Source organism: Lynx rufus, unplaced genomic scaffold (genome assembly GCF_022079265.1).
Source record: "Lynx rufus isolate CCGP_SWC_20201006 ecotype Redwood Valley unplaced genomic scaffold, mLynRuf1.p SCAF_29, whole genome shotgun sequence".
NCBI classification, from domain to species: domain Eukaryota; kingdom Metazoa; phylum Chordata; class Mammalia; order Carnivora; family Felidae; genus Lynx; species Lynx rufus.
Window position 1 is genome coordinate 9,101,593 of NW_025814844.1, and position 27,231 is coordinate 9,128,823.

Genomic DNA, 27,231 nt, shown 5'->3' on the forward strand with positions numbered 1-27,231 from the left:
ATTGTTAATATCCAGTCATATTCATGTTCACTCATTGCTATTAAGAAAATCTAAGAAAATGCCTAATAAATCTCATTTTATTTGTCCTAGTGCCTTCCATATTATAAATTTTGTACACTTCCCTAAGGCCTATATTGATAATACAAATGGCTGTGGAAAGCTATGGTAATCAGAGAGAATGGAACGTAGTGGAATAGTTCCTTAATGTTTCTTGTAATAAATTGTTCTGCCACAAGCAACTAGTTTATTTCCACTACTCGCATTAGCTGCACCATAAATACTTTCTGTGGGGTCCGTTCTCAGAATTAAAACAGTGTTAGTTGGTTGCTTCCGGTATTAACCTTCCAGGTTATTACAAGGGTTTTCCTTAATCCATCAGTGTCTTCTCTCACGACTTCCCACATAAATTCCCTGCTGTGGGAGATACAGTCAACTCAGTGTCCCACTCCCTCCCCTTCATCATCCACAATATTGCTTTAATTACTGGGCTGGTGGTGCCTTTGTTCTCCTTCTTCCTACCTTGTCTTCTTCCGCCGATATCTTCTCCCTTCACAAAGGCTCATTTTTTGTCTTAAAGCATTCTATAGCAGTTCCAGCCCATATGAGCTTCTTGAGGTTAGAGATCACATTGTACACATTTCTGTATTTCTGACAACTAGTACAATGCCTGACACTCAGTAGGCGCTCAACAAATAAAATAGATTTGGAGCAGCCACTCTGTGTCAGACACTTGCTAGGGCCAGGGATATGGACCTAATAAGAAATAGTCCCGCTCCTTGTTCTTAGCCCTGCTTTGTGCTTTGCTCCATACCACACTTCAGTAGCTTGTGTGTGTGCCTTTTTAATGCTTACTTTGTACTCGTGCCTTATTTTCTCGAAAGGACTGGAGGCTGCTAAAGAGGAAGAACCAGTTTTCATTATGCTTTTGTTGCTTCCTCATTCCAGTCACATTATAGGTTCTTAGTAAATCTAAGTTTGTGGGTTCAGGTATATACCTTACTTTGCCTCTTAGAGTCTCCATTTCCTCACCTGTAAAATGAATATAATATGTGAAGCTTAGATCTTGCATCTAGGTGTATAGATGTAGGTAGATATAGATGTTATGACTGGGCCTGGCATGTAGTAGAGACTATTTAAATAATAGTTCCATATCTTTTCCAATTTTTATAAAAATCATTGATTTTAAAGTCTTGCAACTGGACCAGTCCTAGTTGTGTATATGCAGCACATGTTTGCACCAAAAATGGAAATTTAGAACTTTATTTATTTAGTCTGAGCTACTCCTTGGCATCCAGAACTCAATTAATTACACCCCTTAATCAAGTGAACAGTGATCAACCATCAAGACAACCAGGGTCCTGTTGGCCCTCTAGAGGTTGTGGCTAGACAAGAAAGGCACCTCCACCCAGACAGGCTCCCTCCCTCTCAACACCTCCAGGTGCACTCTGAGGGACCTCTAGCTAAGTATGACAATCCTGGGGCTGTGTAATGGGAAGGGACTCAAATATTGCCTACTCCTGCTTCTTGAGCATGGAAGGATATCAGAGCCAAAGAATTGAGTTTCCTTATTGACCGTGTCATGAATGGCAACTTTGAGCTCTCTCCCAGTCATTGCTCTGCTCACTATTCCGTACCACCTTCTCCACAAGAATTGGGATCCTGACTGTAACCACGTCCTGAAATCAAACATATTCATTCATTCATTCATTCATTCATTCATTCATTCATTCTTTTCCATTTAACAAATACTTAGAAAAGTACTGTTCTGAAATCTAATGCAAAACAGACTAAAATCCTTGTCCTCAGTAAGCTTTCACTTGGTGATAAGAAAATCACCCAAGCTAGTGAAGTGGCAGGACGAGGATTTGAACTCAGGCAGGAGGACTTGGCAGCAGGCATGTTGATTCACTCATTGCATCGACATTTGTTCATTCAGCAAATACGTGTGGAGCTTCTCTGCTGGCTGAGTGGTGTGTCAGGTGCTAAGGACATGGGGGTGAACAAAACTGCCCCGTCCCTGCAGGTAGAGGAGATGGATGAGGAAAGACAAAAGTAAACCGTAAATGAGGAGAAAATCACAGACTATGATTAAGTGCCACAGAAGAAGTAACAAAGGAGTGAATGGGCAACACTCAAAGTATCTCCAGGATTACCTGTCTTAACGTCCTAGAGACCACAAGCAGATCCGTGCCATTAGGAAAAACAAAGTGGGGGGGGATAGTTCTGTGGAATAGTTTGCAAATTGAAAATGAAGTTAGTCGTGTCAAGATCATCTTAGCGGTGTGGACAGAAACAGTGCTGGGGTGAAAGGACTTGGCCCTCGTTGGATCCCCCTTGCCTAGCTTCCTTTGGCACTTTCGTTATAGTCTCGTGTTTTGTAAACAAATTGACACTTCTGCTGATATGTTACAAGATACCCAATGTATGCCTTAAAAAGATCTTTAAAACTATTTCTCTGAGCTGGTTCTTACAAGGCATTTTATAATTTATTGTGGATCTCTGGATTTCTGGAATCCTGCCTTGGCCCAGGCTCTTAGTAATTAAATGCTGCAGAACGGCGTGTGCTAATAAAAAGTCCACGGTTCCTTGCATAAAGGAATACTGCTGTTCCTGCACACCAGAAAAACAAGACTTTGTTGCCCAAGCACCAGCAGGCATTTTTTCTCATCTACATACTTCATTTGGCTTTAAAATAATTATTTTCCACTCATTTTAAATAGTAAAGTTGGGACACTTGACGTGATTTTTTCTCATAACTAAAACAAGGCTTATGTATTATAAGTAGAAAATATAGATAAGTAAAAATAAAATAATAAAAATTAAAAAATTAATAATACTCAGACCTTTCCTTGTCAGATAGCATAACTTATAGACTTATAAAAATATGACAAAATTCCCACTACAGTAATTCAGGTAACATAGAAGTTTTTTAAAAAAATTTCTCACTCCCCACTTCTCAACTCTGATGGGTGCCCTGAGGCTCCTTGTGTGAAGAGTCATGTTCTCTTTTACACTTTTTCTGTGTTTATATACATATGGATGTTCAGGTATTCAGATATGAATAAAAGATATTCACTCTTTTAAAAAACAGTACAGTAATTTTGTGTTAATGTTTCTTTTGAGGTTGGCTTGTATCACTCTGGGTAGATTAGGGTATAATCATGTTGGGGAAACATGACTGCATTCTTGACATGAACACATAAGGGAAGTTTTAAAGGACTCTGACATTAAATATAATAAATAAATAAAGCTTTAGCTTTTATAAAATACACATGTATTTTTATCCCAAGTTTATAATGGTGGTCTGAATAAGGCACCTGTAAATAAGTCAGCATTTATGGCCAGAAGAAAAATAACCTGGTCTTAGACTTTTATTTTTATGTGGAAAAGTTGTAAAGGCTTAAGCAACTAAGTCTGCCTACAAAGGAAAACAAATTTGCCCTATCCTTTATGCGTAAAACCATGTTTGTTGGCTCAGAGAAAGTTTGACAATAAAAGATACTAGCTTAAAACATGCTTTATTTACTTAATGTGTCATGGAAAATTTGCCATATTAAGTGGATTCAGTGCATTGTTTTTAATAATGATCGTATTCCATAGTGTGGACGTACCGTAGCTCATTCGCCTATTGACAGGTATTCAGGTTGTTTCCAGTATTTTCCCTCTGTAAATAGTGCTGCAGTAAACATTTTCATATGTAGATCATTTATTGATGCTTTATAATGCAGTACTTTTAAAAATTGAATTGCATTTTCCTTATAAACTAAACATACAGTATGTATCCTTTCTTAGGTTATAGAGTCTTACAGAGTCCTTGATTTATTTTGCTTTACTATAACTAAATTCACATATACAAACATATACATACATGTGTACACACACATAAACATAAGAATACATATGTAGAAAGCCTTTGCAGTCCTCATAATGTGTCCCCAGCCTGCACATCTCACCTCATCACACACCACAGCCACTATGATTTCTTCCCCGGCCTGCTTTCCACATGCCAATGTCTTTGCGGTGTCTCTCTCGACGCTTCCCTTAGTAAAACTTGGTTTGAGCCCTCTGCAAACTCGTCTCCTGAAAGCTTTTTCTGATCTCACTGACATTTTAAGCAGGAAATACCCTACTTTGTGATTCCCAAAGCAATTTCTTCCTCTCTTCGTGTAGCCCTTTCCTCAGTCTGCTTTGTGTGGAAATTGGCACTGCTCACATATGTATCCTCCGGTAGATTATGAGTCTCTTGGTGGCAGACACCATTTCGGATGAATGCAACACCTGCATTTAGGAAAAGCTCAAAGAAATATTTGTTGGACTTGGGCAATTTGTCTAAGAAATAAAAAGCAGTCATAGCTCAATATTTGCCTTTCAAGCCCTACTCTAAGTTGTAACTACTGCAGTTATTAAGGCCATTTTGAGAAAAGTAGTAATGTAAATCCATCACATGTTATATGTATATTTTTGGCTTTAGGAGCCTTTTCCTTTACTGCTAGAACAGGAGTCAGCAAACTTTTTCTCTAAAGGGCCAAGTAGTAAATATGTTAGGCTCTGGGAACCTTAAGATCTCTGCTACAGTTTCTCAGCTTGACCACTGTTGTGTGAAAGCAGCAGTGGACAGTAAGTAGCAAATGAGCAGGGCTGTATTCTACTAAAATTTCATTCACAGAAACAATGGGCAGGATTTGACTCCTGGACTGTCTTTTGCAACTCCTGTTCTGGAAGGCATCTAACTATACTTAGACGACTAACCTGACTTAAATCCAAATTCTGATTTTTCCACTTTGGCTCTTCTGTTTACTGTGTGACTTTGGGCCAACTACTAAGCCTCTCTGTGTTTTTCAACACATGTGATTAATATTACCTACCTTCATGTTAGGCATCTAGTTCAGGGCCTAGCATTTACTGAACCCAGAAACAGTAGCCACTAACTTGCCTTATTAAATGTAGCCGAAGCATAGAAAGAGGGTCAGAGAGTATGCGGTCCCTTTTTCCAAGTGGACGTAGCAGAATCCTAAGGACAAGGCAAATGGAAAACCAGTGGGTAGCAGAGCCTTTCAGATAACAGGGGCAGGTCTCACCAACAGAAACAGGAATCCTCTTAGTCATGTGCCCTCCTCTGTAGAGTGCACAGGGATACACGGACAGACAGGTAGCCTGGCATTTACTGCTCCGACAGCAGTATCACTAACAAAAGATTTTGAAGATTGCTTGGAGCACCTGGAACTGTGAAGGCTGTATAAAAGGTATAGGCTAGGCTTCAAGCAGAATTATCGGTGAAATAGTAATACCTGGGGGTTTTAATCGTGCTACTTTTTAGCTAAAATACAAACAATTACTCTTTGGCATATTACTGGCCTAATCATCTGCAAACGTTTCTACTGTCTGTATGCAGTAGATTCTTTTAAGATGCAGCCCTTTAATCGCTTTTCTCTCTGCCGTCAAGGTGAAGTCCAGACACTTGAGAACAGTGTGCAGGGCTCTCCACAACTTGGCTTTAGCTTGTTCTTTTAGTTCTTTGTGCTCCTTGCACAGGGCAGGTGCTTTAGCCAAATAGGTTGATTAGTTTCTTCATGTCCTGCAAACACCCTCCCTCCCATTTTGCTTATGCTCGGTCTACGGCAGTTTCTGCTTTTCTCCCACCCTAATTTTCTAGAATTTTACAAGGCTGTTGGTCATGCACATCTCCCTTCTGTCAGGACCCGACCCAGCTGCAATCTCCGCAGAACTCCCCACTAGCCTAGTGCCAGGCCATCTTCCCTCCAGCTGCCAGGAGCATGATTGATACTCCCTTTCTTCTGCTTTGTCTGTGACATCTCCTTGATGCCTTCTGTAAATGCTCAGCAAACATTGGACAGTGATGTACAGAGTACAAATCCAACCTGGATATGGAGTCTACAGACTTGAGTTTGTGTTCTGGCTTCACCATTGACTCACTGTGTGCCCCAGATGGGCAAGTAGCTTAAGATCTCTGAGCCTTGGACCCTTTATTTATACCAGGAATCCTATCCCCACCTTACAGAGTTTGCACGAATGACGTGAGGGTGAACAAAGTGAAGAGTGGAGGAGTCCTTAGAAGGCATCTATCTCCCTCAGGAAATGTTACTGAGCCTGAACCGATTACAGGGTTTCGCTTGGTGTTATCTCCCCAGTGATGTAATAATTTTGAAAGCGAGACTGTACTGAAATATATTGGTGGTAAATGGCAGTTCCTGGAATTTTTTTTAAACTACTCAGTAAATTTATTTGATTTATTTTTAAATTGCTTTTTAAAATCCCCATCAAAATTATATAAGGCATACCAGCTTCTGTTTTTCAAAATTTTTAAGTTAGAATCAAGATCTTCATCAGTATCTATTGTAGAGGGATGCTTTAAGATGGCTTGAAAATCAGCTCAGTTTCATCAAATTTGTCAAGTTTGGGGGAATATACCCAAACAAATATTTGCCAAAATATATAAACAGAGCTAAAATTATTCTTTTTTCCATCTTACTCTTTGCAAAATGACTGCACCATGCTATTTAGTGCACATGTTGTGCCCCTGGCATTCCACATTGACCAGCTTTCTCCACCAGATGCTCGCTGCTTCAATTTAAGCCCTCTTTCTATTGTTAATATTCTTTCTTACAAGGATCTAAATAAATCCTGATGATCTGTATATATCCAGAATGTAATGAAAATTAAGCATATTGAATTAATGAAAATATTCCTCACATTTTTATGCGTGTCTGTGCTGCCTAAAAGTTTGTAGACTATTTTGTAATATATCATTTCACTCATTGCTCAGAACCAACACCTTAAGGCAAGCCCAGTCTCCATTTTGCACATTGGGAAGCTGAGACCGGTAGATTTAAAAATGAGCTCTGGCTCACAAACCTCGAGCCTGGACCCAGATTTTCTACACTGAGGGCACCAGACCTCCTTTTAAGGTCCAAAGATGGGATTTCAAAAGAAATTCTTTCTCAGTTTCTTGATTTTTTGATTTAAAAAAGGTCTCAGTGGTAAAAAGGATAATCTAAGTGATATGTGGCTAAAATTACCTAGAGTTATGTAGAAGTTGCTTAGGTTTCTGTGTAAGGTTTTGGGAACTGAATCGGTGTCCTCACGTAAAACAGAAATTGAAGAAATACTCAGGAGCTTATCAGTGAGGATAAAATGAGAGAGCTGCTATACAGGTAATAGGAAAATACATTTGCAAAGCAAGCTATTATAATTTTCATTAAAATCATAAATATATGCAGATAAATTAATCAACTATCTCAGGGTCTCTCTACTTAAAAGTAATTTACTAGGTAATTAGCAATGCTGGAAAAAGTTTCATTTTAGAAACTTCCATGTTCATTATAAACCATGAGCTTCAAGTTTTAATAAAGTTGTATGATGGAAAAGTTACAAAATTAGTCCTTACTGCATACCAGAGCATTTTAAAAGTTAATTATTTCACTGACATTCAACTGCGTAAATTACTTTATACAGTTGTTTTAGTACAATGTCTATAATCTTCTGATCAAAATAAGAGCTAAAATCATAAGTAGCAATTATTATTTACCCACCTATTAGCACACTGTCCCCTACCATCACTGCTAGCTCCTCCTCAGAGTCTGAAGAGATTATTCTCCAGAGAGTTTTGGAAACTTTTTACTGTAACAGAATGAATGGGGGTTGCAGAGGGGAGAGCTTTCAAGTCACAGGCTTCAAAGTTGGTTTCCGACGGAAAGTATATTTTTAAAATCTTATATGGAAGAAGAATTCTAACAAGGTTGTGTGCAGCAAGATACCTGCTAATTCACTACTGTTTACTCGGTGGTTTCTGTTTAAATTTGTGCTGCTGTCATGATTTATTCCTACCTCACAGGATAATGAATCTAGATTTTATTTCTGTTCTCTGCCCAGACTTGTACAGCAGGCAAAGTGTTTGAAAATCAAAGGAAAAGAAGATATTGACTTGGATAATCTCTTCAGAGGTAAAAATGAAAATACTAGCAAAAACACAGACTATGCTTTTTTGTGTGAAATATGTCTTATTTGTTTGCTGGGTTGGTTTTATCACTCCAGTAGAGAACAGTGGAACGAACTTGAAGAGGGGAGGAAGATTTGTGTTCTAGTCCCAACCCTTCGGACAAGTAGGTTCCACTACTTCTACAGCCTGACCTTGATTCCCTCATTTTTAAAGTGAAAGGGCTAGACTGTGATTTCTGTGGTCCTCACTCCTGATGGGACAAATCAGAACCTATCAAAGTAAAGGTCTCTGTGGTGGAGTCACTCGCCACCTGCAAGAGGGCATGGGGGAGGGAAATCAAGAGTATCTCATGGCATTTGTATATGTTGGGGGACTGGGAAATGTACCTCCTATTTAAGACAGGCAAGAAGGTTATTGGGGGAAAAGTTTAACCATTAAAAGCTGAAGGATTATTAGAGTGTAGGAAAAAGAACTGCCTGTCTTCATTTAATTCTCTTTATTTCTGATTAAGGTTTGCTCTAGACAGAGTTTCACCTATAATTTTGAGGTTCTATTGTAGTAAGCTAAGGAATGAGTTTCCCCTTAGTTATGTTAATTTAGTGCAATAGTTTTTATCTCATCAGATGAAAACATTGGTAATTTGTAATCAGCGTTCTTATGTCTTCAGCCATAGTAGTTCTTCTGTATGTTTGTATCTCCCAGAACACCGTAGGAAATCTGTTCCTCTTCCAGTGGAAAAGAAAATTAGTGAGTTTTCTGCTGACTTGGCCCAAAGTGGAACGGATTAGCACAATTTGGTAGCACTGTGCTCATCTCCACTACAGTTACCCATTAGACTTTTCTTAAGAGGAAAAAAAAAGCTGTACTTGGCAGCCATTGAACAAAAGAGTTATGACATCTGTGAGCAAAGCTAACCTATTCACTTCAGGCAGGGACCACACTCAGCTGTGGTTGGAATAATGACTCTTGATTTCATCTCAGCCGAAGAGGGAGGAAGAATCTTTTCCTCAGAAAATGAGGGCAGTTGAGTTACTTTGGTTTCTTTGTGCATCCACACATTTCTCCCTAACCAGAGAATTTCTGTGTAATATAATCAGGTCTGAGCATTTAGAAACTGCTCCATACAAATGTTCTAATCCACTTTACCATGCCTCCATTCTGTAAACAACATGTGTTTTGGAACCGTATAAAGAGCTCTAAAAAAGTGTCAGTGTTTTAATTCATATTTTGACACTTTTGAAAATATCTCCACAGAGTAATTATGTATATGTTCCTGTTAAAACAGATACACAGGCAATTTTGTAATTCACATAGTAAAAGTAGTAATGAGGATCATCCTTATAAAAATAGAAAATATCACTAGCAAAATGCATTTGCATAATGTGAAGGATGAAATCTCTTCTAACTTGTTCAGTATGTACTTATTCTTTTCTGCATCACTTTTAAAAGGTTTAGTCGACCTTAAAAATAAAACAGCCAGTTATTTTACCAGCAAAATGAGTTTATTTGGGAAAAGCAAAGAATTGCAATTAGGGACAAGCGATCTGTGGCAAAACCACAAGCAAATCTGGAGGAAAAAAAGGAAAGGAACGTTACTTTATAAAGAAAAAGGAGGAAGTTGCTCTGAATGAAAGTCATTGGAGGGAGGAAAGGGAGAGTTCAGGGTGTGGCCGTGACATTAAATGATCATTTAATATTTTCCTTTTAATTTTCTTCAGCCTGTAAGTCTCAGCATAAATTCCAAGTTCTTTTGGGTTATTTTGTTGTTGTTCTGAGTATAGATCTGAATAAACCCCTTAATTCATCAGGAGTATTTTTTTTTTAAAGGAAAGTGAGTTAAAATTTGTTCTCCATTTCTCCTATGAGGGGAAATAGTATACTTTTGATATTTAAAGATTGTGTGTACATGTGTACATCCAACTTGTGTTTTTCATATCTTGGGCAGGTTTTTAATTTTTACTTGGAAACATCTTTGTTTTCTAAATCATTTTATTCACAATAGATATTCTTGGCAGATAAAATAAAAAAATCTCACCATAATTTTCGAGGATACTGCTTAGAGATACAACATTCTTTCCTTTACCATGATAATGTGTAAAAGTAAAATTGGATGATAGAACATTTTAATTAGTTATATAAATTTGTTGAGGAAAACATGATGATCTAAAAGCATGTCTGATAGTAAAATTGACAGAAGTTAGAGTTTGTCTTACTACTCTACAGGTGTACAGGTAAGCTTATTGGGTGTTACACCTAAGACGTGTCAAATGGTAGTTCTCTTTTCTGCCTTTTGTTAAGTAAAATAATGCATGAAAATACTGTTGCCGTATCTGCTGCACCACACCCCTTCTCTGGAATTGAGTTGGGCCTCTGTGTGGTGGTCTTTTAGGTTTTTACCTTTGCTCGTGAATGTTCCACAGAGAACCGCACAAAATGGGCTCCTTTGAACACAAATTGAGTGAAGCTACTCAAAGCACATTTCCATTAAGTTTAAAGGACCCGCTCACCTAAGTGATCTGCCCTTGTGCCAGTTGAGAGAGCCCCAGAACCAGAGCTGTTGAAACTCAGCTACTGGGTACCATAGACGCATGTCATTGTCAGGGCCACCACGCTGCACTACTCCAGGGGACATCTTTGTTGTTGTGGAATGTTCAGCTATAAAGGTTTTATTTTAACTATTTACTATTTTTGGTCTCAAATGTGTAAGTAATGCTTACTTAAAAAAAAATCCAAAAATTTCGTAAAGCAAAAAATACAAGAGATAGGCATGAAGAAAGCTAATCGTTAATAAATCCCTCACATATTTATTTTGGATATAATAATTCACCTTCTCACTGTTACCAATACAGAATCATCTTCGGTGAACAATGACTGACTTTTTTTCCCCCCCAGTTGCTAACATATCATGGCTACCTTTCTAAATCAGTGCATGTACACCTGCTAAGTTCTTCTTTTTGTTTATTTTTTAAGTAATAATTTTAGACAAGTACAAGAAATTACACTCATTCAATCACCATTTGGGTCAAGAAATAGAATCTGAATGGAAGCCCACCTCTTGATGTCCAATTACCACCTCCTGCCAGGGTCCTGACTCACTCTTCTGATTTCTATCACTGTTGCTGCTTTGGCCCTGTTTTGATCACTGTATAGTTGAAATCACAGAGTATGCATTCTTTTTTGTCTGTCTGGCTCTTTTTGCTAACATTCTGTTTGTGAGATCCATTCAAATCATGTTTGCCTGTTTGCTTCTTCTCTATACTGGATATTATTCAGTTTTATGAAGATGCCACAATTCATCTGTCCATGTTAATGTTGGTTGCTTTCAGTTTTGCCCTCTCAGCAATGGTGCTTCTCGGAACATTCTCGTATGTGATCTGGTGGATATGTGCATGTGTTTCTGTAGCGTACATAAAAAAGAGTGAAGTTTCGGGTAATTGAATGGGTTTGCGTTTAGGAGCCAGTGTCGAATAGTTTTGCAAAGGGTTGTACCAGCGCATTCTCCCAGCACAGTTTAGAAATTGCAGGTTCTCCACGTCCTTGCCAGAAGTTAGTACTTCTCTGTCTCTAATTTTAGCCATTTATTTGGGTGTGCAGTAGTGTTTAATTATGCTTTTAACTTTTCATTTCCCTGAGGCCTGATGAACTTGAACACTTTCTCATGTTTATTGGCTATTTGAATATCCTCTTTTTGAAATATCTTTCCCATTTGTCTTTTAGATTGCCTTTTTCTTATTAATATATAGGAATTCTTTAGGTCTGCAAATAAGTCCATCCTTGGATAGATATATTGCAAATGTCTTCTCCAGTCTGTGATTTGCCATTTTGCTCTCCTAATGGCACCTTGTGATAAATAGAAGTTCCGAAATGTAATAGAGTCCATTAATCCTTTCCATTTTGGTTAGCACTTCTAGTGTCCTGTTCAAAGAATTTTGCCTATTACGTATTCATAATGATATTCTGCTGTTTTTTTTAATTCTAGATTCTTTATTGTTTTACCTTTCAGATTACAAATCTGTATTTACATCTAAAAATGTACCTGGAGCTGATTTTTTTTATACATGGCATCACATGGGAGCCAGTATTCACTTTCTACATGAATATTCGGTTGACCCAGCACCATTTAGTAAAAAGACCTTCCTTTCCCGTATTGCCCTTCATAAATCAGGTGACCATGTATGTATGGGTCTGTTTCTGAACTGTGTTCTGTTCCATTGGCTTGTCTATTCTCATGCCAATACCATACTAGTTTAATTATTATAACTTTTTAAATCTATATAATAGATCTTGATAGCTAAAAATGCCACTTCTACAATTTTATTCTTTTTCTTTGAGATTGCCTGGCTATTCTTGTTCTTCTACATATCTGAAGAGCTTGTCTTTGTACACACACACACACACACACACACACACAGACACAAGCCAAACAACATATTCTGATTTTGACTGGAGTTGCAGTGAATCTATAGATCAATTTCCAGTGAATTGGCATTCTATAATTCATGAGTATGGTATATCCTTCCATTTAATTAGGCATTTTTTGATAGTTTTCAATAATGTTAGACAGTTTCTCAGAGCCAGGACCTCCAGTATAATGTGGAGTAGATTCATGATAGCAAGGCATCTTTGTTTCATTCCCAGCCTCAAGAGGAAAGCATTCAGAAGTATACTATAAAGTACAATGTTTGCTGTAGTTTTGTGCCCTTTAATAAGTTGAGAAAATTGCCTCCTTTTTTTAGTTTGTGCTTTTATTTTTATGAATAGGTATTGAATTTTATCAAATGCTTTTTCTGCATCTATTTGGATGATCACATGATTTTTCTCTTTATTCTTCTTAATATGGTGAGTTATAATGATTCCTCAGGAAATTTCTTATTGAAGTTAATCATATACTTGGAAAAGTATTAAACTACATAAGTATTACTCAATGAACTTCAATCAATGAATATTTATGTACCAGCACTCAGATCAAAACATAGAACCAATATTTCTTTGCCAATACAGGTAGACCTTATTTTGCAGAATAAGCAATGAATTTCAGTTATCATGGTTTAAGTGAATAACTCCAATCCCCTAAAAACACAATTCAGATTTCAGTTACCACAGTGCGTTAACTGTGGGTCATTGCACATGGTGCTAGCCCTGTAGTCCACAGATCACTACCTAACTAACAGATCTGCATAATGATCAGTGACTGATAATGTCTCTTCTTTCAAAGTCTTTCGATGTTTATTCTGAGCACATCTGTTAGTTCACACACTGAGAGCAAAGCATGTAGTTAGTTGTGTTGCTTCCTTGCTCCCAGCGATAAACACATGTGATATGTTACAAAAGTAGAGACTCCAAAGAGTACTGGCCAACACATAAGAAAGTACAGTAAAAAAACAAAGTGATAACATTGGAAGTGAAATTCTAATCAAATGTAAACAGATTTATAGAAAAAATAGCCAACCATGGAGATGCTGGCAATGCTTCCATTTTGAGAGACTCTAGCTGCACTGCCAGAGGAAGTCAATGAAAACAAACTCTCTGACATAAATGAGAAGATGGCAGGGACAAACTAGGTGAATATGTCCCACAGGAAGTGACACTGGCACACACACACACAAAATCCCTTGGAGATGTGAAAGACAAAACGTTGGAAGCTGATCCAAACTTGGAAATAGTATGACAGTTTACCAAAGCAGAGAAAAGATGCTTGCTCTGTATCGTAGATATAAGACAAGAGGAAAGCCAACATTGTTCAACTCTTGATAAATTTTTACAAAGAAATAAAACATTTGAGCTCAATGTTTTTAATGTTTTAAATCACAATGTACTAAAAAATATTACCAGTACTATTTTTTAAATTTCCCTATACAATTATAATTGACAATAAAAGATTTTTAATACTTTGATCAAAACTTGTAAAGGTCATGGAGAAATCAGTCTTCCATTGGTTATTAAGCTTGCCTTATATTTAGCTCACTTTCAGCTTACACAGTCATTTTTATAGTTCAACTACCATGCCAAGTGAGAATTTCTTATATTTTATAAAGGACTTTTTCAAATATGTTCATAAAATAAGTTGTAATGACCTCATTATGTTTGGTATTAAGAGTATGATGACCTCATAAAATGAATTGGCAAGTATGTTCTCTTCTTCCATTCCCACAAAGACTTTATATAAAAGTAGTGACATTTCTTTCTTAACGGACTGAGCCACCCAGGCCCCCCATGACATTTCTTTCTTAACTGGTTAGATAACTTCACCAGAAAAGCTGTCTGAGCCTGGACTTTTTTAATGGCAATAATTTTAATTATAGATTCAATTTCCTTAGTAGATTGAGTACTTTAGATTTTATAAATTTCTTACTTGGGACTATGTCAGTTTTTTTTTCTACTGTGCTTTGTTTTCTCTTTTATTAATGTCTGCTATTATAGTTTAGCCTTTCTGCTTCCACGTTTCTTGTGGTTTATTATTATTGTTTTTCTGACTTCCTTAGATGATTGCCTAGATCATTTATTATTAATGTATGTGTATTAATGTGCTTAGAGCTGTTAGTATTAATCTAAGTATCACTTTCCCGCATTAAACAATTTTTGATTTGTTAAATTTCATAGTCATTTAATTCAAACTATTTTCTTATTTACACTTTGGATTATTTTGCCTATGAGTTGATGTATAATGCTTCATATTCAGATAGATGGAGATTTTATCTTTTATTGATTTATTTCTAGCTTTTTTCTACCGTGGTCAGAGAACATATTCTGAAAAATGAGTTTGTTAATCATGTTATTAAATCTTTATTTTTACTGAAGAGTTAACTACTTGTTAACAAGAGTTTACTGCTTGTTCTGTTGGTTCCTGAGAGAAATGTTAAATCCCTCTCCTATGATTATGGAATTAATGGTTTCTCCTTTTACTATATATATATATATATATATATATATATATATATATGTATAGACTATACTATTAGGTTCATGTAAACTTAGAATTATTATATATTCTTAATAAATTTCCCCTTTCATCATTTGAAATATATCTGTATTTCTCCTAGTACTTCATTCCCTAAAGTCTACTCTGTCTGGTATTAATGTTAGCACATCAGTTTTTTCTGGTTAGTGTTTGGATAGTTAGTGTTAGTCTTTCCATCCTTTTATATCTTCATCTAGGTGTTTATATATCAGTATGTCTCTGGTAAGTGGCATGTGATATTTACTTTGATATCTATATGATTGTAATAGTCTTTTAATTGAAATATTTAGTATATTTGTATGTAATGTTATTACCATAGCTATCATTTCAATAATTATTTTCTATTTTTCTTAATAGTTTTTTATTTTTTTATTTCTTGCTATATTTTTTATTAACCAAGAATTTATTATACCATTTTCTCTATATTGGCTTTTTGGTTGTGCATTTTTAATGTTCTTTTAGTAGATATCATAGCAAGTATAATATCAGTCTTTTTACAGGATCATTTCCCCTCTATCTGAAAGACTCCTTATTCTATTTCTTTTAGAGTCTCCTAGCTATGTGTTTTCTTTGTCCATAAATGCCTTTTTTTTGCCTTAATTTTTGAAGAATAGTTTTACTGGTTATAGAATTCTGGATTGGCAGTTAATTTTTTTTTCAGGTTTTAAAGATGGTGACCTATTGTCTTCTGACCTCCATGGTTTTCCTCAAGAAGTCATTTGAGGTTTTATTGTGTCTCCTTTCAAGAGAGTATGTGTTTGGAGTGTATCTTATCTTTGACTGCTTGTAGGGTTTTTTGTTGTTGTTGTCTTTGACTTTCAGAAGTTTTATTATGATGCCCAGATGTAATTCTCTCTGTCTTTGAGGGATTCATAGTGCTTCTTTAGTCTGTGAGTATATGGCTTTCATTACTTTGAGTTTTTTCTTAAGCATTATCTCTTCAAATATTGCTTATGCTCCATTCTCTCCTTTCTCTTCTTCTGAGACTCCATCTATAAATATATTATACCATTACTTGTCTATATGTCTTATAATCTGTTTTCTATATCTTCCTTCCTTTTTGAACTATATGCTTCAGTTTGAACTTTTTCTACTAGCCTTTCTTCAAGATCACTAATTCTCTCTTTCTTCAGTAGTCTCCAAACAGCTCTCCATCCAATGAATTTTTAGTTAATTCTTTGCATTTTTCAGTTCTGGAATTTTTACATTATAATTTTTACATGGATTATAATTCTTGAATAAAATTCTGTTTTGCCATCTAATTTCTTAAACACCTTAGTAACAATTATTAATTCTGTGCCTTCTCATACCAATCTGAATCATCTGTGGGCCTGCTTTTCTTATTGTCCTTCCTAGGAGAGTTGATCTACTACAGCTACTCCATCATAACTGGGAGTGGGATTCCTGCCATATTCTTACTTAATAGCCACAAAATCTCACTGGGTGATTCTACCATCATTTATTTAATTAAATGCTCATTCATGCACATTTTTATTCTTTTCAGCTTTTACGTTTAAAATAAAGACACGGTAAATACTCATACAGTTATATGTGGGCATTTTCAGGAATGTTTTTATAGGATTAATATCTGAAAGTGAAATTGTTTGATCAAAAGTGTGCAATTATAAATTATAAGTGTTCCTGTCAGCCTACCTTTAAAGTGTCTGTAGCCATATACTCTCCTAATAACATATAAGAGTAATTACTTCATTCTGCCCTTGCAAGTAATGACTGTTGCTTGTTCCTGTCCTTTGTGCATTTTATTCTTGCTTATGCCATTATTGCAGATTTGAAGCTAGCTTAATGTATTATGGATACCAATTATTCATTGTCTGTTATAGACCTTACTAATAATTTTTGTATATACTCCCATCTTGTGCTCCCACCTTGTATACTTTTTCATTTTTTAACTAAAAATGAATTTTCATGCAGTCTGATTTATCATTTTTTTTCTATCGTGGTTTCTAGTCTTCATCTCATTCTTATTCCAAATTAAGGTCATACAACTATGTATGACAAGAAAAAGCTGTGGCCTTGTCTTTTTAACATGCAAATCTGTATGCTATATGGAACTTATTTTTATGTAAGGATTAATGTAATATACCAGCTTGTTGTTTTTCTGAATTATTTCAATACCATTTAAAAAATAACCCATCTTATTTTCATATTAATTTGAATACAGTCTTCATATAGGAAGTTCTGTCACATATTTGAAACTTAAAAGCTCTGACAGGGCCTTGGGTGGCTCAGTCCGTTAAGCTTCTGACTCTTGATTTCACCTCAGGTCATGATCTCATGGTTTGTGAGATTGAACCCCATGTTGGGACTTGGGATTCTCTCTTCCTCTCTCTCTGCCCCTCCCCCACTTATTCACACACAGTGTCTCTCAAAGTAAATAAATAAACTTAAAAAAATACATAAAAATAAAAGCTCTACCATCACTGATACTATGTGTGTGTCCAAGACTCCCTTCATACCTAGAGCTGAAGGCCACCACATTCCAGAGAAATCTAAACCTACTGGAAGAAAGCCAGTGCTGAAATATCATTAGAAGTCAAAGTCTGGAGAAAATGAGGAAGACAAGAGCAAGGAGATAAAGATCATCACCCTAACAGGAAGAAGGAAAACCACAACTAGAGAACCAGGAATGAAAACAGAGATTTAAGCAGTGTACCAGAAAGCCACAACCTGTGGACCTTCCAGATGGGTTTAAAAGATTCAGATCTTAGACATCTTTTTAGTTCACCTAGCTCTCTACGGAAGGTGACTCAGAGTTAACAAAACTCACTAGTTTTATACACCCATTAAAAGCCTCTGCACAGCCTCTGTGGGTCAGTTTCCCAGGAATTTTTAATTCATGGAATTACAATGCAAGTCTGTCTGAAGGGCTCGGTTTTGCAATACATCACAAAAGTAGTTGTTCCTGTATGTACCTACAGATCTTTAACCACCACTGAATAAGTTGTTTCTACTTACACAGGTGCATGCTACATAGAGTATCGGTGAGAGAAGGAGCCTGATAGCAAATTGATATATATGTAGGCTCTGGATTTTGGTTGGGGAGGTTGGTTCTTTGAAGCTCATGTTCAAAATTAGTGTTCTGTCTGTCCAAGCTTCTGTCTTAGTCTGTGTGGCATGATCCTCCAGACCAGCAATAACCCAAGTTGCAGTTCCACAGACAGTGGTTGCTCAGAGTTTGGAAGTGCCCTGTGATCCCCAACAATGATTTGCATGCTTACTGCATAATTTCTTCATTAGGTTAGAGACTATCATTAACATGCTCTTTAAATTTGGTGAAAATATATTTTGTCATTTTCAGCCTAGGTAAAGGATACATAGAAAATCAACTGGGTGGCTCACTTAGTTAAGCATCCAACTCTTGATCTTGGCTTAGCTCTTGATCTCACGGTCTTGATCTCAGGGTCACGAGTTCGAGCCCTGCATTTACGTCCATGCTGGGAGTGAAACCTACTTAAAAGAAAGAGACAGAAACATAGACAATTATCAGTGGTTACACTTTGTGTATTCTGTGAGCTGAATTTTACCCTGAATTTTAAGGGCCTTCTTGGGGTTCATGCCCTGTGGGTTTGCTCACACAGGGATCTGAGGAAAGAAGAGACTACCACAACCTTCTTGATGACATTATTTGCCCATGGGAATCATCACAGGCAAAAAGCAAATTGATGGCTTCAGTTCTGATGTGGAAGTCATCACTCTAGTCCTCACAACAAGAAAGAAGCTGAACAAACTGAAAATCAACAGTTCTTTTAGATCTGTCAGAGAGTGGAGGTCCTGCCCTCAAGGGGAACTGTTTTGCCACTGGTTTATGTGTCCTGTGGGAAAAGCAATTAGACAGCTCCAATCCCCTCTAGCTATGTGTCATACATACTGGAAGGGAAATCAAAAAGGCTAAGAAACTCTTCTTAAGGCCACAGGGACTCAAACCCACTAACAAAACAAAACAAAACAAAAAATCAAAAACAAAAAACAGGTTTAATCATAAGACTCTAGAACATTTTCCCCACCAATACATTGACCACCACATCAATAGGGCTCCAATATAATAACAGTAGATTTATAACCGACAACTCTGAGACACAGACTCTGCTGAAGGAGTTTCTAGGGAAATCCAAAGACAAAGAGAAAGAAAGAGGACAACTAGAGGAAGTTGAAGCCTCTAACATCTACAGGGAAGCATGAATAGCCTAACTGCTAGCTGTTTTAACATAAAATCTCACACCAAAGACCTTTCACCTAAGTTCCTATTACCTGATACATCATGTCTGGCTTTCAGCAAAAACTGCAAAGCATGCTGAGAGGCAAAAACAAACAAGCAAACCCACTACAGACTGAAGAGATAAAGCAAGCATCAGAACCAGTCTCAGATATGGCAGGCATTTTGGAATTGTCAGACTGGGGATTTAACCATGATACAGCTATGTAATTATGTAACTGTGATGAGAACTCTAATGGAAAAAAAGAGGACGTGCAAGAATAGATGGGTATTATAAGCAGAGAGATGGAAACTCTAAAAAGGAATCAACAGGAAATGCCAGAAATCAAAAATACTATAAGAAAAATGAAGAATGCCTTTGACAGGCTCATCTTTAGCTCGGATATGCCCAATGAAAGGGTCAGTGAACTTGAAGCTGTCGGTAGAACTTGCCAAACTGAAAAACAAAGTGAAAAAGAAATGAAAAAAAGATGCTACAGAATATCCAAAACTGTGGAACAATTACAAAGAGTGGAAAATACATGTAATGGGAAGATCTGAAGAAAGATAAAAAGGAGCAGAAGAAATATTTGAAATAAGAATGGCTGAGAATTTTCCAAAATCAATGACAGACACCAAAACCCCAGATCCAGGAAGCACACACACACACACACACAAAACCCACTAAGGATGAATATGAAAAATTCTACACCTAGCTATATCATATTTTAGTTACAAAAAAAATCAAAGACAAAGAAAATCTTGAAAGAAGACAGATTAAAAAAAAACCCGTAGAGGAGCAATGAGAAAAGTTACATTGGACTTTCTTTAGATTGGACTAGCCATCTAAGCAAAAAGAGAGTGGACTGAAATATTTAAAAACATTTAAACTTTTTTTAAAGAAAATAAAACCCACAATGAACAATTTTGTGCACAGTGAAGCTATCCTTCAAAAGTGAAGGAGGAATAAATACTTTCCCAGATGAGCAAAAACTGAGGGGATTTGTCACAGTAGACCTGCCTTGAAAGAAATGTTAAAAGAAGTTCTTCAGAGAAAAAGAAAATGATAAGGGTCAGAAAGTCAGACCTACATTAAGAACGAGCATTAAAGAAGGAACAAATGGAGGTAAGATTAAAATCTATTTTTCATATTCTCAGTTGATCTAATAAATCAGTTTGTTCAAGTGCTTTTCAAAATAATCATAACAGCAATGTATTGGGTGATTCCAACTTATGGCTAAATGAAATGAATAAAATTTTAAAGAAAGTTTAATATGCCAAGGAAGGAGAGAAAATCAAATGATATAAAATGCTCGATTAAAATCAGAGAAGGGGAGCGCCTGGGTGGCGCAGTCGGTTAAGCGTCCGACTTCAGCCAGGTCACGATCTCGCGGTCCGTGAGTTTGAGCCCCGCGTCAGGCTCTGGGCTGATGGCTCGGAGCCTGGAGCCTGTTTCCGATTCTGTGTCTCCCTCTCTCTCTGCCCCTCCCCCGTTCATGCTCTGTCTCTCTCTGTCTCAAAAATAAATAAACGTTGAAAAAAAAATTAAAAAAAAAATAAAATAAAATCAGAGAAGGGAGGAAGAGAGGGAGAAGACAAAAGAGAAAAAATGTCACAAGGGCAACAAATTCGAAATGGATCATAGATCTAAATATAAGACACAAAACTATAAAACTTCTAGAAGATTATGTAAGACAAAATAGATGACATTGTGTTTGACAGTGGGTTCTTAAAGACGACACCAAAGGCACAATCTATAAAAGAGAAACTTGAGAAGCTGGACTCCATTAAAACTAAAAACTTCTGTGAAAGACACTATCAAGCAAATGAAAAGACAAGCCACAGACTGGGGAAAAAATATTTGGAAAACATGTATCTTATAAAAGACTTGTGTCCAAAACATACAAACAACTGTTGAAAACTAGCCATAAGAAGACAACCCACTTCTTAAGAGGACAAAGATATCAACAGACACATCAGCAGGCCTAGATGGCAAATAAACACATGAAAAGATGCTCAACATCCTATGTCATCAGGGAACTGCAAATTACAACCATACAATACCCCCCCATGCCTATTAGAACGGCTGAAATTCCCCCAAACCGGTGAGCACGTGGTGCAACAGGAACTGTCATTCTTTGCTGGCAAGAACACAAAACAGTATGGCTGCTTTGGAAGAATCTGGCACCTGCTTTCTAAAACGAAACACAGAATTCCCATGTAATCCAGCATTCCTATTCCTAGGTATTTACTCAAATAAATTTGAAACTCACGTCCAAATAAGTGGTTCAGTTGTTTTAAGTGTTTGACTCTTGATTTTGTCTCAGGTCATGATTCCATGGTTTGTGAGATTGAGCCCCTTGTTGGGTTCTGTACTGATTCCGCTTGGGATTCTCTCCTCCCCCACCCCTCCCCTGCTCACATGCATTCTCTCTCTCTCTCTCTCTCTCTCTCTCTCTCTCTCTTTCAACATAAATAAATAAACTTAAAAAAACCTACACACAAATTTTTATAGAAGATTTAGTCCTAATCACTAAAATCTAAAAGCAACGAAGATGTCCTTCAGTAAGTGAAAGGATAAACAAACTGTGGTACATCCATACAGTGGAATATTATTCAGCATTAAAAAGAAATGAGTTCCAAAAATGCATATTGCTAAGTGAAAGAAGCCAATCTGAAAAGACTACATACTCTATGATTTCGGCTATACAATAGTCTCTAAGAGGCAAAGCTGTAGAAACAGCAAAAAAATCGGCAGTTTTGGGGAGTTTGGGGTGGGGAAAGGCAAAAAGAGATGAATAGGGAGAACTTGGAATTTTCAGGGAGGTGAAACTATTCTGTGTGAAACTATCCACCATGATAGATGCATGGCATTATGTATTTGTCAGAACCCATAGAACTGTATAACACAGACTGGATCCTAATGTAAACTATAGACTTCAGTTCCTAATAATGATGTTTCAATATTGGTTTAGCACTGGCAGGATAAGTACCACACTAATGCACGATATTACAAATAGGAAACTGGGGAGTTGGGGAAGAAAGGGGGACTTCAGGAACCCTCCATACTATCTGCTCAACTTTTCTATAAACCCAAAACTGCTCTAAAAAACAAAGCACTAATTTTTTTAATGTGATTGTAAGTACTTGGTATATTTGTAATGACCCAGCAGTACTTTGTGTGATGTGGGCAGACAGAGGGATGGAGCAAGGTGGATTTACTGAGGAGAGGTAGGGATTTTTTGCAGTTGGCTGAAAGGTGATTCGAAGGGCAGGAGCTTGGTACCCACAATTAAGTGAAAGGAGGACATTCTGAGAATTAAGTGAAAGGAAACTGAAGGTATAATACACATATGTAATGAGTATTCTCAATTTCAGTCTAGAAAAATGTTTACAGCCATCACAAACATCTGTAGTGCTGTACATTATGCGCCGGTTCTTATGGAGTGTGGATACTGCATCTGTTTTTTCTTTTTCTTTTTTTTTTTTTAAGTTTATTTGGCGAACAGGGGAGGGGCAGAGAGAGAGAATCCCAAGCAGGCTCCACGCTATCAGTGCAGAGCCCCACACAGGGCACGAACTCACAAACCGTGAGATCATGACCCGAGCGAAGATCAAGAGTCTGACGCTCGACTGACTGAACCACCCAGGTGCCCTGATACTGCATCTGTTCTTGATAATACTCTCATGCAGGCAGTCTGCTACTTTTGATGTCAGTTAAAATATTCATAAGAAGAGCTTTCAAGGTAGAATAGAATGTAATAAAAGTTTCTCATTTAAAAGGAGAGCTATTAGCCTTAACTTTGCTTAAAAAAATAAGTAGCAGAGCACTGTGTCCCAATTCAGAGACCAGCTGAGACTAGAGGTGTTGAGCTAGAGATTTTGGAGGTGCTGAGATTTGAATGATCAAGTTTGTTTCTCTGCCAGATGCTCTGAAACACCTACACCCTTGGGCCTGCTGGTAGCATCAGCATAGCCGCCAATGAGGCTCAAAGCAGGAAGAAAATCCTTGGAAGTAAGTGGAAGGGTCTGGATGCCTCTTAGCCTTCTTTGTAAGATAGCCTGAGCTTTTTGTTTTTTTTTTTTCTTTAGCTTGTCTTTTTAATATGTTCTATATTATCTTTCTAAAAACTCCCTTCACCCTTCTTTTCTAGAACACTCTTCCTGTCAAATTCCCGAAACACATGAAAATGAGAAAGCCAGTTTTTTTTTTTTTCTTGATGGACTCTAGATATAGATTATAGCTTATGGGTTTTGCACACATAAGCATTATTGACAAAATATTTTGAAAATCCAAATGTGGAGAAAAGTTATAGTGCAAGAATTAAAAAAAAAGTCTGAGTAAAAATAAATCTGCTTTAATAAGTAGATACTTATTTTTAGTCATAAGGCTTGAGGGACTGACAACTCTAAAAACTCAATTCCGCAGCACCAAGTCTGGTGCAATGTGGGCAGCCCTCCCATACGCTTCCTCAGAGTATTCCAAAAATAACCGTCTCGAACTGGAATCTTCTCTGACACATCCTCTTCCCCATGCTGACACCACACCGTCCCCGGTGATCGGAGAGCACAGCTTTACCTACCCAAGTCTCTCCTGCCTGCTCTGCTGGGCCCTGGAACCTTGTTAGGAGAGAGTGAGCAGATCCCGGTGGTCAAGCTGAGGGGCTTCCCCTTGTTTACTGTCCAGAGTTGTGGAAGAGTGGACAACCCAGAGAAAAACAGAGAAACAGGCCTTGTTTTCTGGAATAGAATCACAGCTTGCATCCCAACGCTGCACGGTATTCTTTCACCAGGGCCAAAATGGGATTCCTAGGTTCTTGGATTCTAGGCTTGTCATCCCAGACAAGGTGATGGGGAATTCTAATAACTTCAGCTTCTTCCCAGTGTCAGATTTGAGGGATATGGACATTCCCTTCTCATATTCTGTGAACGTGTAAGAATCGTGTGGGTGTTTCTGGGTGCAGTGGATGGCCCCAAAACAAAACCATTTGTCTCCTCTATTCGCCAGTTGTCCCAGGGCATTTAGAGGCCTGTCTCCCTTGTCTGTAATTTCAGTGCCAAAGGGAAATATTCCCAGGTGCAGCAAAGAAGCTTTACCTTTCAAGTATATTGGGGGTCAAAGAAAGAAAGCCCCCAAATCTCTCCAACCAGTTGATGTTGTGAGACACTTTTTTGCCTTGATGACAGGTACCAAGGGTTTGAAACAAAACCAAACAAAACTGCCCTGATATACAGTCTTCCTTGGAGAGAACATGCTTGTTTTATAAGAAAAAGTTTTCTAACCTTGGGATTTATACTCCATAAGGATACAGTCAATAAGAGCTCAGGGCTTGTTCTAAAGGATACAGCAGAAAGGTTAGAGAGGACAGAATGTTCACGAAGCTGGAACGATTGAGGGAATGAGGCAGGGGAATTCCCTTTCTTAAAAGCCCTTTACTCAAATGTTGTCCTGGGTTTCTTTACCTAAGCTGCTTCTACTGCTGTTGTGACATCCCATGATTGCTGAGAGAGAAGACATAAACGGTGAGGCCAAGCATCCTGTGTCTAAACAGAGAATCAGGATTCAATATCTTGAATAAATGTAAATGATCCTTGGCTGTATCTTTGGACAGTCGTCATGCTAGATTTCTGAACTGAAATTCTTTGGACCTAGAAATCATTACTGAGCAGTAGAAAAGGAGAGTGTTGTTGCTGACCCCAATATACTCGGGTTGTTTTCTCAAAAGGCATGCTGATCTATTATATAAGTTGAGAAATACAAGGAGTTTTCACCTCTTTATAAATTAAAGGAATAGCTGTTAAAATGAATAAGTTTATATAAATGAGGGGCATATATATTACTTCAGTACCATATGAAGATATACCTGAATATGCTTAGTATATCAATTAGGTATTTGGTTGAGTCACACTGAGTACATTGCCTCTCTCCTTGTTGCCATAGTTACCGTTGCCCTGTGGGGGTACATCCTGTATCATTTATGTCGTAGACTTTATTTATTAGCAAAGACAACAGTTTCTTCTTTTATTTACATGGTTTTCCCTCATTCACTGTTTTCTAATGCTTTCCTTTATTGATTTGTTTTCTTTGCCTTGAATAATTTCAGATGATGCCATTTTCCTTCAGATTTTGACTGCTGAGACATCAGTGGTTTTCATATGCAGAAAGTCAGATTATAAAATAACCACAAAAAGTAAATAATAAAATAGAAAGCATTTAAGGAAACTGCAAACTAAACTAAAAAAATACAGAAGGCAGGATTCCTGAGTTATTCTAGATGTAGCTACCATGATGAACTTTTATTTTCTTTAATTTCCCTTTAGAAAGATAAGGCTTTCAAAAAAAAAATTTCCCCAGTGGTCATAGATTTTCATTCAAATACTTTGCCTAGTTTTTGTTCTATAATTTTGAAAGGAACACCCTTAAAAAAAAACATTTCTGGCAGTGGCATCAAATAATAGCTGTCTCCTTAATATGTTCCCTGTGATGGTGATCATCTGGCACTCGCTTCCCATATTATAGCGGATGCATGTTTATTGGCCCTTTTGTGCTCTAAAGGATTGTGGTTACCATTTTACTTGCTGTTCACACGGTTGAGAGTCCGTATGCGTGACCTGTCCAAGGTCACACAGCTGGTAAACGACAGAGTTAGGTTCGGTTTTCCTCGGGAGTCCAAGGAGACTCTTCCCTGTAGTGCACCGCTCCTGGAGCTGCCGGGCTGTGCGCCTCCGTGGAAGGTGTCATTAGACGGAACACTGGAGAATTGACTTTAAGCTGAGCCACAAACTCACTGCGTGATGTGGCTAGAACATTCAGACTGGGAGCCCTGGCTTCCTCATTTGTCAGATGGAAAGCATCTCTCTACCTCTCAAAGTGGTAGCCGACCAGATCAAAGGAGAATTAATATGAAAGGGCATTAAAAACAAAGCACTGTATATGTAAGAGTATGACCAATAGTCAAACATCTCTCTATATGTTCATCAGAGGTGGATAAATAACACCTTCACCTGAACCTCCTGACGGGCACTTCATGCCCAGCTGGGCCCCCAGGAGTGCGTGTACTCTTGTGGTTTTGCTTCCTCTCTGACCCTTGCTAAGTCCTCACGTAAACATAAAAGCAAACTTCTTCCACAGAAACGTGGGAGATTTTGTTTTGTGTGGAATAGATTGGCATTGAAGTCTGTGTCAAAAGCCATTTGAGTGACTCTTGCATTCTTACTCTGCTTGTTGACAGTCGTTTCCTTACAAGAATGTCTTTCTGCTTGGTCAGAAATTTCTCCTTGGAGATGACAGAATTGCTGTCTTACCATTAATAAATTTTGTAACCCACATCCTTTTTATTTTAAAGAAATACAAACAAATCTACCCAAAGCCATGCTTTCACACACAATCGAGGTAACCAATGCTTTCCCGAAGCACGGATGTTTTCAGCCTTGCTGGAAGCTCACCTTTCGATAATCGCCTTCTGGCCACTCGCAGAAGCAATTACTTCCACAGTTCATAAACACGGGGCTCCTGGGTGGCTCAGTTGGTTAAGCATCCGACTTTGGCTCAGGTCATGATCTCATGGTTTGTGAGTTCAAGCCCCACATCGGGCTCCATGCTGACAGCTTGGAGCCTAGAGCCTGATTCAGATTCTGTGTCTCCCTCTCTCTCTCTCTCTCTGCCCCTCCCTCACTCACACTCTGTCTCTCACTCTTGCTGTCTCAAAAATAAATAAACATTAAACATTTTAAAAAAATGAAACACAAGTCTACTGTATACAGAGAAGAGACTAAGATTAAAAGTTTAGTCATCTGGATTTCACACATATATCCTGACGTATAGTGAAGAGATCCTTCCCTGAGGATCTGAGACTCTGAGTTTAGTCACTAACTTTTTCTGTGGCATTGGACAACCCTCTTGGGACATCTGTCATTTGATGGGTTGCATTTGGCTAAATTGCAGGGGATGTCGGTTATATGTTTCTTTGTGTTTCTTATGTTTATATCAAAAGATTAATTTTTTTTACTTCTTTGAACTCAGGGGTTGGAGGATAAGTTTTTCCGATAATCTTTGTTTGGATTGTTTTACTGTTTTACCTTAACATTAAGACCGTTCCCTGA

The 27,231-nt window shown here is 37.5% G+C and overlaps 1 protein-coding gene across 3 annotated transcripts in view; it reads left to right on the forward strand.

Moving 5' to 3' along the window:
• L3MBTL4 (L3MBTL histone methyl-lysine binding protein 4) overlaps nucleotides 1-27,231 on the forward strand; it is a 368,508-nt gene that overhangs the window by 254,221 nt on the left and 87,056 nt on the right. For 2 of the 3 annotated variants that reach the window (XM_047090320.1, XM_047090321.1), the window contains exon 14: nucleotides 7,891-7,961. The exons of the other annotated variant lie outside the window; for it this stretch is intronic. In XM_047090320.1, coding sequence (XP_046946276.1) covers nucleotides 7,891-7,961 — 71 coding nt within the window. The remainder of the gene's footprint in view (nucleotides 1-7,890; nucleotides 7,962-27,231) is intronic. 3 annotated transcript variants of the gene reach the window in all.